General features: G+C 42.4%; 1 protein-coding gene across 7 annotated transcripts in view; it reads left to right on the forward strand.

Annotated features, from left to right (window-relative positions):
- The window catches only part of LOC115194075 (fibroblast growth factor receptor 2), a 135,268-nt gene extending 119,843 nt beyond the window's left edge, over positions 1-15,425 (forward strand). For all 7 annotated transcript variants that reach the window (XM_029753419.1, XM_029753421.1, XM_029753420.1 and 4 more), the window contains 3 exons: positions 7,511-7,648; positions 8,056-8,161; positions 14,098-15,425. In XM_029753419.1, coding sequence (XP_029609279.1) covers positions 7,511-7,648; positions 8,056-8,161; positions 14,098-14,262 — 409 coding nt within the window. In that variant the 3' untranslated portion in view covers positions 14,263-15,425. The remainder of the gene's footprint in view (positions 1-7,510; positions 7,649-8,055; positions 8,162-14,097) is intronic.
- The last annotated feature ends 2,374 nt before the right edge of the window (positions 15,426-17,799 follow it).

The following is a 17,799-nucleotide window of genomic DNA, read 5'->3' on the forward strand; positions in this document are numbered from 1 at the left end:
AGCCCTTGAGCATGGCCCTCACCTCCCTGAAGGCAGTCCTCTGCTTGGTAACCGCATGAGTGTAGTCAGGATAGATTCGGATCTGGTCTCCAAGTGTGGATATCACGTGTTTGACCTCGGCTGCTTTGCGGAGGATTGCTTCTTTCTCTTGGTAGTAGTGGCATCTTATCATGCATGCTCGTGGTGGCTGGTCATCCTCCGGTCTCTCTTGTAGAGTGCGATGTGCGCTGTCAGGCAGTGGGGGCCTTTTATAGCATCTCTGCCATGAACTCTGTAAGGGCACTTGTCATCCTCCTGTCTCACTCACACCTGTCACGCGTAAATTCGAACGACGGGATCTAGCCTCCAAATTTTAGTTTTTCTCTTTTAAGTTCCATGATTTCCTTTTTCATTTGGAGAACATTTCTTTCCAGTGTGGTGATTGAGTCAGAGTGGCCATTAGCTGCGGTCTCCAGGCTGGTCATACGGATGTCCAGTGCTTCGTGGTTGGATCTAGCCTGTTCGATGGCAGTTTTCAGCTCCTCTCTCAGCTGGCTAACCTGGTTTCGTAGCTCTGCCGACTACATCTCTGCCTTTTTTGTCCATTTTGTCAATTCATTCCTGCTTCATTTCAGTTAATGCCTGTAGAATAGCTTCTTGTCCAGTAGCCTCGGCTGTGCATTGTTCAGCCGTTGGGGTAGCCTCATGGTCCTTGGCTAGGCTAGCTGGTCTGTTAGCATTAGCCTTAGGCTGATTCTTGCGGTTGGTGCCTGGCATCGTTGACAAAAATGACAAAAACATGACAGTAAGCCTTAAAATTAAGTCTCAGATTGTAGAGTGGTATTTTGATAAACATTGCAATCTGCCCATATGTTTTGGAACAAACTAATCAAATATTGAAATGTTCTGGTGAGGAGCTCAGAAAAGTACATCCTGACATGGTGCCGCTCCTCATCTTCCCCTACAGGCCCTAGATTTGTCGCACCTGGACTATTGTTCAGTCGTGTGGTCAGTTGACACAAAAAGGGACTTAGGAAAATTGTAATTGGTTCAGAACAGGGCAGCACGGCTAGCCCTTGGATGCACACAGAGAGCCACAAGAGGTCTCTTCACAGTCCCTAAGTCCAGAAGAGGCTATGGGAGGCGCACACAATACTACATAGAGCCATGTCTACGTGGAACTCTATTCCACATCAAGTAACTGATGCAAGCAGTAAAATTAGATTTAAAAAACAGATAAAAATGCACCTTATGGAAGAGCGGGACTGGGAAGCAACACATACATAGGCACAGACACATCCACACACACGATAACATACGCCCTATACACACAAGTAAAAATTCAAATGTTGTATTGTAGATATGTGGTAGTGGTGGAGTAGGGGCCTGAGGGCACACAGTGTGTTGTAAAATCTGTGAATGTATTGTAATGTTTTTGAAGTTGAAGCTGTGTGAGAGAATGCAAAGAGTGTGCAAATAGTCATCAAGGCAAAGGGTGGCTACTTTGAAGAATCTCAAATATAAAATATATTTTGATTTGTTTAAGACTTTTGGTTACTACATGATTCCATATGTGTTATTCCATAGTTTTGATGTCTTCACTATTATTATACAATGTAGAAAATAGTAAAAATAAAGAAAAACCCTTGCATGAGTAGGTGTGTCCAAATGTTTGACTGGAACTGTATATACATTAGCAAAAATTTCCCCAGAATGTTTTTTGCTTTGTCGTTATGGGGTATTGTGTGTAGATTGATGAGGGGGAAAAAACACTTTAGAATAAGGCTGAAACGTAACAAAACGTGGAAAAAGTCAAGGGTGTGAATACTTTCCGAATGCACTGTATACACTTTATATACACTCACTCACACACTTTACATTGACACTCTCACACAAACCCAAACACATTCACATACACTACATACGCACAAACATAATGCTGCTGCTACTCTGTCCTTTATTCTTCTCTTATTATTATCTATCCTGATGCCTAGTCTTTACCTTGGCTTTATGTACATATCTACCTCAAATATCTTGTATCCCTGCACAGTGATACGGTACTGGTACTCCCTGTATATAGTTCCTCTTGAGATACTATTTGTATGTTTCCTATTTTCTTATTTTGAAGTCTACATCATTGTGAGGGGCTCGTAAGCAAGCATTTCACGGTAAAGTTTTATTCGGTGCATGTGTCCAATACAATTACATTTTATTTGTTCCCCACCACCTCTACACAAAACATCCATTTGTCAAACTGAGTACATCTAAATTAATGCTAGGGGAGAACTTTAATAGAGGATGTTTAGCATTTTAATTAATGGAATCAATGGAATGACAGCAGCTGTGGGTTCTTTAAACAGTTACCCTTCAACCCTTTGGTTCTCTTAGCAGTACCTGTGGAAGTCTTGTGAGGAAAAAATATATTATAATAATAAGTCTCATACTTTCATCGCTATCATTTGTTATCACATGTATGTATGTATGTATGTATGTATGTGTGTGTGTGTGTGTGTGTGTGTGTGTGTGTGTGTGTGTGTGTGTGTGTGTGTGTGTGTGTGTGTGTGTGTGTGTGTGTGTGTGTGTGTGTGTGTGTGTGTGTGTGTGTGTGTGTGTGTGTGTGTGTGTGTGTGTGTGTGTGTGTGTGTATGTATGTATGTATGTATGTATCAATGGATGTATAATATGATAATAGTAATGAAATCAATCATGTTGAATATGTGTGTATTAGAGTTCTCATCTGGCCTGAAAATTGAAGCCTGGTCTGACCCAAACCCAATGAGCTGAAGCCCGAGCCCAGGCAAGAAATGTAATGCCAGATTTATAGACCATGTTTCTATTTTGCTAAAGTTAACCAGAAGGTTATTCACTTACACTGGTGTTGGCAGAGACATCATCAAGCGGAGTGAGGAGAGAGGGAAAAGTTATGAGAGGGGAAAACCCAAATTGAGTATAATCAACATCTGATATATGTAGACTCAGAGTTTATTAAACATCCATATATATTTTCAGAAATTAGACAGATGCTGCTTCTGTTGCCTGTTTAAGTGTTTGTTTGATTCCGTGAGTTCCAACTGCCTCAGACAACCACAACATGTAAGCTACACTATATATACAAAAGTATGTGGACACATCAGCACAAGCAGCGTCATCAAAGAACCGTTCGTCGGGAGCGTTATGTAATGGATTTCCATGGCCGAGCAGCCACACACAAGCCTTAGATCACCATGCGCAATGCCAAGCGATGGCTGGAGTGGTGTAAAGCTCGCTGCCATTGGACTCTGGAGCAGTGGAAATGCTGGCTGTCCAGCGGAGGAATCTGAGTTTGGTGGATGCCAGGAGAACGCTACCTGCCCGAATGCGTAGTGCCACCTGTAAAGTTTGGTTGATGAGGAATAATGGTCTGTGGCTGTTTTTCATGATTTGGGCTAGGCCATTTAGTTCCAATGAAGGGAAATCAAAACGCTACCACACACAATGACATTCTAGACGATTATGTGCTTCCAACTTTGTGGAAACAGTTTGGAGAAGGCCCTTTCCTGTTTCAGCATGACAATGCCCCCGTGGCCAATGCAAGGTCCATACAGAAATGGTTTGTCGAGATTGGTGTGGAAGAACTTACCTGGCCTGCACAGAGCCCTGACCTCAACCCCATCGAACACCTTTGGGATGAATTGGAACGCTGACTGTGAGCCAGGCCTAATCGCCCAACATCAGTGCCCAACCTCACTAATGCTTTTGTGGCTGAATGGAAGCAAGTCCCCACAGCAATGTTCCAACGTGTAGTGGAAAGCCTTCCCAGAGGAGTGGAGGCTGTTATAGAAGCAAAGGAGGGACCAACTCCATAATAATGCCCATGATTTTGGAATGAGATGTTTGACGAGCAGGTGTCCACATACTTTGTCATGTAAAAATGCCTTACTCTCCATCTTAAATAAGCATGCCCCATTCAAGAAATTTAGAACCAGGAACAGATATAGCCCTTGGTTCTCTCCAGACCTGACTGCCCTTAACCAACACAAAAACATCCTGTGGCGTTCTGCATTAGCATCAAACAGCTCCCGTGATATGCAACTTTTCAGGGAAGTTAGAAACCAATATACACAGGCAGTTAGAAAAGCCAAGGCGAGCTTTTTCAAGCAGAAATTTGCTTCCTGCAACACAAACTCAAAAAAGTTCTGGGACACTGTAAAGTCCATGGAGAATAAGAACACCTCCTCCAGCTGCCCACTGCACTGAGGATAGGAAACTCTATCACCACCGATAAACCCACTATAATTGAGAATTTCAATAAGCATTTTTCTACGGCTGGCCATGCTTTCCACCTGGCTACCTCTACCACAGTCAACAGCACTGCACCCCCCACAGCTACTCGCCCAAGCCTTCTCCATTTCTCCTTCTCCCAAACCCATTCAGCTGATGTTCTGAAAGAGCTGCAAAATCTGGACCCCTACAAATCAGCCGGGCTAGACAATCTGGACCCTTTCTTTCTAAAATTATCTGCCGAAATTGTTGCAACCCCTATTACTAGCCTGTTCAACCTCTGTCGTGTCATCTGAGATTCCAAAAGATTGGAAAGCAGCTGCTGTCATCCCCCTCTTCAAAGGAGGGGACACTCTTGACCCAAACTGCTACAAACCTATATCTATCCTACCCAGCCTTTCTAAGGTCTTCGAAAGCCAAGTCAACAAACAGATTACCGACCATTTCGAAACCCACCGCACCTTCTCCGCTATGCAATCTGGTTTCAGAGCTGGTCATGGGTGCACCTCAGCCACGCTCAAGGTCCTAAACAATATCGTAACCGCGATCGATAAGAAACAATACTGTGCTGCCGTATTCATTGACCTGGCCAAAGCTTTCAACTCTGTCAATCACCACATCCTCATCGGCAGACTCAATAGCCTTGGGTTCTCAAATGATTGCCTCGCCTGGTTCACCAACTACTTCTCTGATAGAGTTCAGTGTGTCAAATTGGAGGGCCTGTTGTCCGGGCCTCTGGTAGTCTCTATGGGGGTGCCACAGGGTTAAATTCTTGGGCCAACACTTTTCTCTGTATACATCAATGATGTCGCTCTTGCTGCTGGTGAGTCTCTGATCCACCTCTACGCAGACAACACCATTCTGTATACTTCTGGCACTTCTTTGGACACTGTGTTAACAACCCTCCAGACGAGCTTCAATGCCATACAACTCTCCTTCCGTGCCCTCCAACTGCTCTTAAATACAAGTAAAACTAAATGCATGCTCTTCAACCGATCGCTGCCTGCACCTGCCCGCCTGTCCAGCATCACTACTCTGGACGGCTCTGACTTAGAATATGTGGACAACTACAAATACCTAGGTGTCTGGTTAGACTGTAAACTCTCCTTCCAGACTCACATCAAACATCTCCAATCCAAAGTTAAATCTAGAATTGGCTTCCTACTTCGCAACAAAGCATCCTTCACTCATGCTGCCGTAAAACTGACCATCCTACCGATCCTCGACTTCGGCGATGTCATTTACAAAATAGCCTCCAATACCCTACTCAACAAACTGGATGCAGTCTATCACAGTGCCATCCGTTTTGTCACCAAAGCCCCATATACTACCCACCACTGCGACCTGTATATTCTCGTTGGCCTCGCTTCATACTCATCGCCAAACCCACTGACTCCAGGTCATCTACAAGACCCTGCTAGGTAAAGTCCCCCCTTATCTCCGCTCACTGGTCACCATAGCAGCACCCACCCGTAGCACGCGCTCCAGCAGGTATATCTCTCTGGTCACCCCCAAAGCCAATTCCTCCTTTGGCCGTCTCTCCTTCCAGTTCTCTGCTGCCAATGACTGGAACGAACTACAAAAATCTCTGAAACTGGAAACACTTATCTCCCTCACTAACTTTAAGCACCAGCTGTCAGAGCAGCTCACAGATCACTGCACCTGTACATAGCCCATCTATAATTTTGCCCAAACAACTACCTCTTCCCCTACTGTATTTTATTTTATTTTTTTTGCTCCTTTGCACCCCATTATTTCTACTTTGCACTTTCTTCTACTACAAATCTACCATTCCAGTGTTTTATTTGCTATATTGTATTTACTTTGCCACCATGGCCTTTTTGCCTTTACCTCCCTTATCTCACCTCATTTGCTCACATTGTATATAGACTTATTTTTCTACTGTATTATTGACTGTATGTTTGTTTTACTCCATGTGTAACTCTGTGTTGTTATATGTTGTCAAACTGCTTTGCTTTATCTTGGCCAGGTCGCAATTGTAAATGAGAACTTGTTCTCAACTTGCCTACCTGGTTAAATAAAGCTGAAATAAAAAATAAAAAAATAAAAAAATGTATTATATGTTGAATAAAGCAATTTCACAAATTCCACAGTTTTTACACTTTGCCATGTTGTAGTAAAGATTTTAGTAATTGTTTTTATTAGAATAGATTCTGTGATTTAAAAATAAAAAATTAAAATTGTTTACGCTGTTCCAAACAAACATCATTTTTTGTTATTATAATAGGCCCACCTTTACACACGTGGGGTCACGCAGTGCTCTCCGTCTTCTTGATCGCTTTCTTATTATTATTATCATTATAATAATAAGTATGCTAATATCATCATCAGTAGGCTTAGTTTTAAAATGACAAAAATAACAAAGTGAGCCTTGAATAATTCAACAGATAAACTGCAACGTCAGAAATTGTAGGAATGCGACTGTGTTTAATCTTTGTAGTCTAATAAATACTTTTTTCATTAGAACAGACTCTGGGATTTCTTATAATTAGTTAGGTGCTGTTTACACTGTTCCAAACATTCAGAAAACACACATTTTTAATCTAACACCTGTTTGGCAGTGGCACACAAACAGCACTCGGCTTACCCACTTTCTCCTTTGTCTTCTTCTTAAGATTATTATAATTGTTATTGTTATTAAGTACTATAGTAGCCTATATAAGTATGAGTCATTCAGTCGTGCCCTTAAATACAATCAAGCTTTTTATTTTGAAAATGAAATGTTCTGGCTAATTACGCTATGGCCTGTGTATTAAGACAACAGAACAAAACACAACAGAAGAACACGTCAATAAAATAACAAATGGAGTCTTGAACAATTAAATAAATAAATGTTCTGGATATTATTAGCTATAGGCCGGCCTTTGGCCTAACAGGTGCATGCATGTGTCATGTGAACAGAGCATAGCAGGGAAGGCACATTTAGTGAATAGGGAATATTTTTGCAGTCTCAACAAATGAGGGATTTCGGTAACATAACTTTTCAGTCAGAGAAACAAGTAAGAAACAAATTAATAACTAGTTAGATAGCAGCTTCAGCCCAACGGACAGCGCAATACAGCTTGTACTTTCTCCTGCAGCTGACGGAGGAGAGAGAGAGAGGGTGTGCCATTCACACAGGCACAAACTGTAAAAAAAAATATTGGCCATGAAAAAATTATTGAAAACACAGGCCCGGCCCGAACCCCTCGGGCCCCATCAGTTTCGGGCTGAAATTGAGAACTCTAGTGTGTATGTGTTTTTTTCCCAGCTGGTCATTTGGGGTGCTAATGTGGGAGATCTTCACCCTGGGGGGTTCTCCGTACCCCGGCATCCCCGTAGAAGAGCTCTTCAAGCTGCTGAAAGAGGGCCATCGCATGGACAAGCCTGGCAACTGCACCAACGAGCTGTATGATACCATCTTTATCTTTTTATCTCAAACACACACATATGCATGCACGCAGGCAGGAGCACAAGCATGAATGTGTGCATTCACACAGGCAGGCACACATGCACACAAACACACATAAACCTTATTGGGGTCCCCACCCTCACCCCATCTCTATCAGATCAATGACCCTACACATCTGGCCTGGGTCTGTATCAATGTCCTCATTCACAATGGGGCCTGTCCAGTCACACAGAAAACAATGTTACGGCCTACACCGGTACTTTAGGGCCTAATGTTCTCACACTGTACTGGAAACAGTGAAGCCCACAGTGGAGACAGACATGGGTGACAAGGTATGTACTTTGGAAATATATAATATAGGACTTTTGTTAACCCCTCTCTCTCTCTCTCTCTCTCTCTCTCAGGTACATGATGATGAAAGACTGTTGGCATGCCATTTCCTCCCATCGGCCCACCTTCAAGCAGTTGGTGGAGGATCTAGACCGTATCCTGACCCTGGTCACCAATGAGGTGAGGGCACAAACCAGAGACATTCCGCTTAACCATCACACCTGTTCACACTAGGGCTATGGCGGTCATGAAATTTTGTCAGCCAGTCTCATGGTAATTGACTGTTAATGAACATAAACACATTTAGCATCTCCGGCTATCGTACTGCTGTCGGGGTAGGGTAAATTCTATGCACTTGAATAGCGGATGGAGGACGCTTTTGCTGCGATTCATTTTCATACCAGCCAGGTAGGCTACTCCAGTTGTAAAGCGACGCAATGTGCTTAATATTAGAAAAGTTGAGAAAAAATATAGTAGGCCTAGTCTATGGAAACCTGATGGGATCCTCGTCTTTTTAATAGAGGCCATCAACACTGTTGCATAGCCTATAGAAATGTTGCGCAACATGGGCTTATAGGAACACTTATTTCATTCCATGCATCAACCAGCTATGAGGAGCTGGCTCTCCTATTTTGCTCTAACTCTGAATGCCAGAGCTCTCATGAAGTGTTTTATTTGATTTTCTGTTGCATTTCCATTGATGTCAGAATGATTAGTGGAACAATAGAGCGCTGAGTAGCGACCATAAGCGACTGACCCTTAGCAAGTTTGATAGGCTACTAATGACCATCAGCGGCATCAGAGAGCAGTTTTGGAGAAGTCTAGTTACCGTGACTGTCAAGTGGAATTTGACTGCTGTCATGACAAGTGACTGCCGGTGTGGCGGTAATGCGGTCACCGTAACAGCCCGAGTTCACAGTTACCTACAATCTGAAGTCTGAGAAATTCACTTGTAGTGCCTACAGAAAATATTCAGACCCCTTGACTTTGTCCACATTTTGTTACGTTACAGCCTTATTCAAACTTTTTTTTTTTATCTACACACATTACCACATAATGATCAAGCGAAAACAGATTTTTATAAATTTTTGCAAATGTATAAAAAACACGGATACCTTATTTACATAAGTATTCAGACCCCTTTGCTATGAGACTTAAAATTGAGCTCAGGTGCATCCTGTTTGCATTGATCATCCTTGAGATGTTTCTACAACTTGATTGGAGTGCACTTGTGGTAAATTCAATTGATTGGATATGATTTGGAACGGCACACACCTGTCTATATAAGGTCCCACAGTTTACAGTGCATGTCAGAGCAAAACCCAAGCCATGAGGTCAAAGGAATTGCCCTTAGAGCTCTGAGACAGGATTGTGTTGAGGAACAGATCTGCAGCATTGAATGTCCCCAAGAACACAGTGGCATCCATGATTCTTAATTGGAAGTTTGGAACCACCTAGACTCTTCCTAGAACTATCTTCTCTAAAACAAACTGAGCAATCGGGGGAGAAGGGCCTTGGTCAGGGAGGTGACCAAGAACCCGATGGTCACACTGACAGAGCTCTAGAGTTCCTCTGTGGAGATGGGAGAACCTTCCAGAAGGACAACCATCTCTGCAGCACTCCACCAATCAGGCCTTTATGGTAGAGTGGCCAGACAGAAGGCACTCCTCAGTAAAAGGCACATGACAGCCCGCTTGGAGTTGCCAAAAGGCATCTAAAGACTCTCAGACCATGAGAAACAAGATTTTTTGGTCTGATGAAACCAAAATTGAACTCTTTGGCCTGAATGCCAAGCGTCATGTTTGGAGGAAACCTGGCATTATCCCTACGGTGAAGTATGGTGGTGGCAGCATCATGCTGTGAAGATGTTTTTCAGCTTGGGGGTAGAAGCTGTTAAGGAGCCTTTTGGTCCAAGACTTGGCACTCCGGTACCGCTTTCCGTGCGGAAACAACAGTCTATGACCTGGGTGACTGGAATCTCGGACAATTTTATGGTCTTTCCCCTGACACAGCCTATTATATAGGTCCTGGAGGGCAGGAAGATTGGCCCCAGTGATGTACTCGGCCATACGCGCTACCCTCTGTAGCGCCTTACGGTCAGATGCCGAGCAATTGCCATACCAGGAGGTGATGCAACCGGTCAGGATGTTCTCGATGGTGCAGCTGTCAGTGAAAACACTTGCCAGTTGGTCTGAGCGTGCTTTGAGTACACGTACTGGTAATCCGTCTGGCCCCGCGGCTTTTTGACTGTTGACCTGTTTAAAGGTCTTGCTCACATCTGCTTCCGAGAGCGTTATCACACAGTCATCTGGAACAGCTGGTTCTCTCGTGCATGCTTCAGTGTTGCTTGCCTCGAAGCGAGCATAAAAGGCATTTCGCTCGTCTGGTAGGCTCTCGTCACTAGGCAGCTCACGTCTGTGTTTCTCTTTGTTGTTTGTGATAGTTTTCAAGCCCTGCCACATCCGACGAGCATCAGAGCCGGTGTAGTAGGATTCAATCTTAATTATATTGACGCTTTGCTTGTTTGATGGTTCGTCAGAGAGCATAGCCGGATTTCTTATAAACGTCCGGATGAGTGTCCCGCTCCTTGATAGAGGCATCTCTAGCCTTTAGCTCGATGCGGATGTTGCCTGTAATCCATGGCTTCTGGTTGGGATATGTACGTACGGTCACTGTGGGGACGACGTCGTCGATGCACTTATTGATGAAGCCGATGACTGAGGTGGTATACTCCTCAATGCCATTAAATGAATCCCGGAACATGTTCCAGTCTGTGCTGGCAAAACAGTCCTGTAGTGTAGCACCCACGTCATCTGACCACTTCCGTATTGAGAGAGTCACTGTTACTTCCTGCTCTATTTTATGCTCGTAATCAGGAATCAGGAGGATAGAATTATGGTCAGATTTGCCGAATGGAAGGCTTTGTATGCATCTCTGTGTGTGAAGTAAAGGTGGTCTAGAGTTGCACATGTGACATGCTGGTACAAATTTGGTAAAACTGATTTAAGTTTGCCTGCATTAAAGTACCCGGCCACTAGGAGCGCCGCTTCTGGATTAGCATTTTCCTGTTAGCTTATGGCCTTAGAGTTGGTTGAGTGTGGTCTTAGTGCCAGCATCGGTCTGTGGTGGTAAATAGACGGCTACGAATAATATAGATGAGAACTCTCTTGGCAGATAGTGTGGTCTACAGCTTATCATATGGTACTCTACCTCAGGCGTGCAGTACCTCGAGACTTCTTTAATATTAGACATTGCACACCAGCTGTTGTAGCTTCTTCTCAGTTCTGCCGGTGCGTGGAAAATCCTGCCAGCTCTATATTATCCGTGTCGTCGTTCAGCCACGACTCGGTGAAACATAAGATATTGCAGTTTTTAATGTCCCGTTGGTAGGATAATCTTAATCGTAGGTCATCAATTTTATTTTACAATGATTGTACGTTAGCCTGTAGAATGGATGGTAGTGAGAGTTTACTCGCTCGCTTACGGATTCTCAGAAGGCAGCCCGACCTGCGACCCCTTTTCCTCCATCTTTTATCCACGCAAATGACGGGGAATTGTTCCCGGGAAAGCAGTATATCCTTCTCGTCGGACTCGTTAAAGGAAAAAGTTTCTTCCAGATCGAGGTGAGTAATCGCTGTTCTGATGTCCAGAAGTTATTTTTGGTCATAAGAGACAGTAGCATCCACATTATGTACAAAATAAGTAAAAAACTAACAAAATAGCACAGTTGGTTAGGAGTATGTAAAACCATCTTATTTCAGCGCCATCTGCAGAGAAGAATAGAAGAAACTCCCCAAATACAGGTGTGCCAAGCTTGTAGCGTCATACCCAAGAAGACTCGATGCTGTAATCACTGCCAAAGGTGCTTCAACAAAGTACTAAGTAAAGGGTCTGAATACTTATGTGATATTTCAGTTTTTTACATTTGCAAAAATGTCTAAAATACTGTTTTTGCTTTGTCATTATGGGGTATTATGTGTAGATTGATGAGGAGAAAAACACATTTAATACATTTTTGAATATGGCTGTAACGTAACAAAATGTGGAAAAAGTGCACTGGTCAGAATACTTTCCCGAATGCACTGTATGACATAAACCTGTGCTTTATAAAGGGTGGTATTAGCACGCTTAATAAAGGCCTTATAAATATTAAATTGATGCTTCAAAAAGCATTCATAACCCTGTCATGCATCTTGGTAGGGCATTGCATTACCAGGATATTTGGTTTGATTCCCGTACCCACCCATAAGTAAAAATGTATTCACGCATGGCTGTAAGTCATATTGGATCAAAGTGTCTGCAAAGTGTTATTATATTTCACTAAACATTTATAGGATGGCCCAACCTCTTGAAGGATTATGTAAATGTGATATTTCCGTTTTTTTACTTTATCATTATGGGCTATTGTGTGTAGATTAATGAGGGGGGAAAACAATTTAATCCATTTTAGAATAAGGCTGTAACGTAACAAAATTTGGAAAAAGTCGGAATACTTTCCGAAGGCAATGTACGTACAGGGTTGGGGTCAATTCCCTTTCAATTCAGGAAGTAAACAGAAATTCCAATAAAAATAATTAGCATTGAGGAAAAAATGGAATTGGAATTTAAGTTTACTTCCTTAATTGACTGAATTTAAATGGAATTGACCCCAACCCTACTGACCTCGTATCCCTGGAAGTGCTCGGGCACTGAGAAGTATGACGTAAAAGCATGTCAGGCTTCTCCAAAAGCTTGGAAAAAGATGAACACGATACAGGCTCACAGACACTCCAATTGGGGGCAAGCAAAGTTGAACTACACTTTTTTTTAACAAGAATGTTCAAAAAGCATTAGAAGGAACCTGCGTTGGCTGACACATGACCTTTACAGTGACCAAAAAATGGCTGGTTGATGCAAACCAGGCCATGGCCCACTGATGTTGCCCAATCATAGAGAGCTACTCCGAGCTAGTCCTCGCCTCGGAATAATGGTTTGTGTTTCTTTCCGTTCCCCTCCTGTCGTGTGTGATATCCGTGCACGGGTCTGAAGAGGGGCTGTGGATGGAAATCTGTCAGGGCTCATCTGGCCTCAGACCGGGACTCCATAGATAATGCCAAAAGCCCCAACTTCAAGGTTTCAGTTCAAACTTTTGAAATGTAATAAAGCGCCCCTTTTTCCCCTCCCCAAACCACTGGCATATGTGGAGCTCTTTAGTAATGTGAGATGCCTTGTGTTGAGCCGAGAAAATGGAAGCCAGCACTCTTTTTAAGAAGAACGCTCAAACCCCAAGAACACTTCTAAGGAGAAAGGAGGGTGCAGGGATAAAGACAAAATGACTGGTTTAAGTTGAAAAAGCCCCGAAATGAATACAACAAAATATTTTTGTTTTTTATATTTTCCTCGGTTTTTGGGTGAGCGCTGAAGGTTGCCAGACTACGTTCAGCCACATTCCAATTTCAGATGTCAGGTTTGTTTGGATTGTGCTGGAGAGTGACGTTAAGCGGAGCGGTATAGATGTAGCCCCGGGTTGAGTGGCCCTCTATTTTAGTTTGAACAGTCTCTCTCTTTATCTCTCTGGTCTGTCTTTCGCTCCGCTCCCTCTCTCTCTCTTTCTTGCCCCTCCTCTCTTAGTTTGAACGCTCTCTCTCTGGTCTCTTTCTCTCTCTCTCTCTTTGGTTTCTCTCTCTCTCTGGTCTCCCCCTCTCACTCTTTCCCTCCCTCCCTCTCTCTGTTGTTCTCTCTCACTCTTTTGTTCTTTCTCTCTCTCTGGGTGCTCTGCCTTGCCCGGCCAGACACGTTGAACCACTTTATACTGAGACTAGCAGCAACCGGGTCAGCATTGCTCTATGTGAACCATGCTGGAAAGTTCCCCTCGCTCCAGCACTCACCATTTATTAAGTATTATTCATGCAAATATTTTTATACGGATCCGATTTAAGATTATTTTCTCTCCTGGTGCCGCAAACATTTTTTATGAATCTGTCCAACGTGATTTAGAAATAGTTTATAGTTTACATAATAGTTTATAGTTCTCTCACTTTCTCTTCTCTTTCTCTCTATCTCTCCTCTCTAAACCTGTGAGTGGTATAGTTGTCTCACCCCCTTCTTCCCTCTTACCCTGTCTATGTGTACTGTAGGAGTATCTGGACCTGTGTGCCCCCGCGGAGCAGTATTCTCCCAGCTTCCAGGACACACGCAGTTCCTGTTCCTCCGGTGATGACTCTGTGTTCTCCCATGACCCCTTACCAGAAGAGCCCTGCCTCACAAAGTACCAGCACATCAATGGGGGCGTCAAAACATGAGGCCTCCCCTCCTCAATCCCTCAATCGAGCCTGACCTGCCCCTCACCCTTACACCCCCCCCCCCCCCCAAGAGACACTTCCATTGAGAGAAAGTGGGATATACCCCCACTACTAACCCCCTCAAACCACAAACCTCCTGCCCCCCAACCCCTCTCTAGCTCCCAATGGACTTTATTTTTAATTTTTTTAGTTCACTTTTATTCAACCAGGTAGGCCAGTTGAGAACAAGTTCTCATTTACAACTGCGACCTGGCCAATATAAAGCAAGGCAGTGCGACAAAAACAAACAATACAGAGTTACACATAAACATACGTACAGTCAATAACACAATAGAAAAAATCTATGTACAGTGTGTGCAAAGACAGAGTGTGCAAAGGACTAACGGACTGGATGAGACTGGGCTGGTGGCAGCGCTGCTGTTAGAACTGAACACATTCACCCACGTTCATACCCATGTTCAAGGTCTTAAGGAGAGGACAGGGACCCCCTTTCTTGTCGTTTTGTTTTTTGTTCTGTTGTTTTCCACAAGAGTTTGGAATTTACAATTTGTGCGTTCCATGATTCCATTCCATTGACTGCCATTCTAAGACTTTAGTTTGTGCCCAGAGGGAAAATATGCACCATAATGAACTGAAAAAACAAGGGACTCAAAAAGAGGACAGCAAAATAGGAAGGGGACTGAAAGAAAGCATCAAACTAACAAAAACAGTTAAATAGGAGAAGAGCGCATACAGACACTGCCTCTTGTTTATATTTTGTAATATTGTCTTGTTTCTTTTTACCTTCTCTTGATAATCCCACACACATATTATTATTATGGCAAGAAAATAATGCATAAATATAGTGCTGAGTAAAATTGTAAATATATTCAAATATGTATAAATATATAAATAGTATATATTTACAGTTAATTATTTTTTGTATGGACTATAATTCCCCCCTCTCCCGTCCTCCCTCTTTGGGTTTGAGACAGGTGTGTCATCACCCAGGTTATGTTTCTGTTCTCTTGTGTTCTTTTAAAGACACAAACACAAGCATACACACACACACACACACACACACAAGCACCTGTCTCGCTCTCACTCAATGACACAGTGGAGTATTGGCTTTCAGGGAAAGAGATAGCATGTTAATTTATTTACTTTTTTTATGAAATCAAAAAGTTGAAAAAAGAACAAAAATAGTAAGAAAGAATTAATGCTATTAATGATGCTGATAACAAAGAATAAATAATTCATTATTTTTATTATGGTCATTTAAAATGATCTTTCAGAGGTAACAGAAACAAAGCTATTTTTGGTAGTGGGTGTTAAAAAGATCCTGGTTTCGTACATTTTATATATAAATGTGAATATTAAGTTACAATTTAAATACTGTACATTTTATAGTCTGCTAATCCCTTTATTATGTAGATGATGCAGTTTCTATCCAGTCATTTTACTCCTTCTTAGGTTTGCAAATGGAATGAGATTTCTGGATATTTACAGTACATTCAGAAAGTATTCAGACCCCTTCACTTTTTCCACATTTTGTTACATTACAGCCTTATTCTAAAATTGATTGAATAAAACATTATCCTCATCAATCTACACACAATACCCCATAATGACAAAGTTAAAACAGATTTTTGGACATTTTGCAAATGTATAAAAACATTTTTTTTTTTAAATACCTTACTTACATAAGTATTCAAACCCTTTGCTATGAGACTCGAAATTGAGCTCAGGTGCATCCTGTTTCCATTGATCATCCTTGATGTTTCCTACAACTTGATTGGAGTCCACCTGTGGTACATTTAATTGATTGGACATGATTTGTAAAGGCACACACCTGTCTATATAAGGTCCCACAGTGAACAGTGCATGTCAGAGCAAAAACCAAGCCATGAGGTTGATGGAATTGTCCTTAGAGCTCCGAGACAGGATTGTGTCGAGCACAGATCTGGGGAAGGGTACCAAAACAATTCTGCAGCATTGAAGGTCCCCAAGAACAACACAGTGGCCTCCATCATTCTTAAATGGAAGAAGTTTGAAACCATCAAGACTCTTCCTAGAGCTGGCCGCCCGGCCAAACTGAGCAATCAGGGGAGAAGGGCCTTTGTCAGGGTGGTGACCAAGAACCCGATGGTCACTCTGAAAGAGCTCTAGAGTCCCTGAGGAGATGGGAGAACCTTCCAGGAGGACAACCATCTCCGCAGCACTCCACCAATCAGGCCTTTATGGTAGAGTTTCCAGACAGAAGCCACTCCTCAGTAAAAGACACATGACAGCCCGCTTGGAGTTTGCCAAAAAGCACCTAAAGGACTCTCAGACCATGAAAAACAAGATTCTCTGGTCTGATGAAACCAAGATTGAACTCTTTGGCCTGAATGCCAAGCGTCACATCTGGAGGAAACCTGGCACCTCCTTACAGTGAAGCATGGTGGTGTCAGCATCATGCTGTGGGGATGTTTTTCAGCGAAAGTTCTCTTTCCAACAGGACAACGACCCTAAGCACACAGCCAAGACAATGCAGGAGTGGCTTCGGGACAAGTCTCTGAATGTCCTTGAGTGGCACAGCCAGAGCCCAGACTTGAACCCGATCGAACGTCTCTGGAGAGACCTGAAAATAGCTGTGCACCGATGCTCCCCATCCAACCTGACAGAGCTTAAGAGAATCTGCAGAGAAGAATGGGAGAAACTCCCCAAATACAGATGTGCCAAGCTTGAGGCGTCATACCCAAAAAGACTCAAGGCTGTGATTGCTGCCAAAGGGGCTTCAACAAAGTACTAAGTAAAGGGTCTGGATACCTACTTAAATGGGATAGTTCCGGTTTTAATTTTTAATACATTTGCAAAAATTTCTAAAAAACTGTTTTTGCTTTGTCATTATGGGGTATTATGTGTTGATTGATGAGAGGGGAAACGATTTAATCCATTTTAAAATAAGTCTGTAACGTAATCAAATTTGTAAAAAGTGAAGGTCTGAATACTTTCCAAATGCACTGTATATGATTGAAAACTACCCACTAGCAATCTGTTACTTCATTTAGGCTTAAAGATAGACTCCAAATTAACACCAGAGGATTCAAAGCTGAAAAACAAAAGTATTAAATCATTTGTGTTTTTTTCTTCTTCTAGTGGACCAAGTTTAAAATGTTTTTTGCAAGTGTTCTTGTCACATTTGAAAAATTAAAGATAGTAAAACAAGTGTCTGTGTTGACTATTCACTCAAAAATATTTTCATGTCCTTGAGAGAGGTCTGAGACTGGCTATATTAGAATATCAGACAATTATCCATTTTTTGTTGGTGCTGGCTGATTTGTTGATTGATTTGTTCCAAATTAGTTTAGCAGAGTGTAGGTAATCAGTGTTTATTTATCATCAACTGTGATTGATAAAGGCTTTGTTCATATAGGTTTATCCATATATGCAAAGCAATAACGTTAATAGCAACATACAGCAAGACAATGGCATTTCATAAAAAATACATTAGAGTTGATGAATGTATAGCCAAATTAATTGTAACAGATGATAGCATGGCTTAGAGCTTTAATT

This window comes from Salmo trutta, chromosome 5 (genome assembly GCF_901001165.1).
Source record: "Salmo trutta chromosome 5, fSalTru1.1, whole genome shotgun sequence".
NCBI classification, from domain to species: domain Eukaryota; kingdom Metazoa; phylum Chordata; class Actinopteri; order Salmoniformes; family Salmonidae; genus Salmo; species Salmo trutta.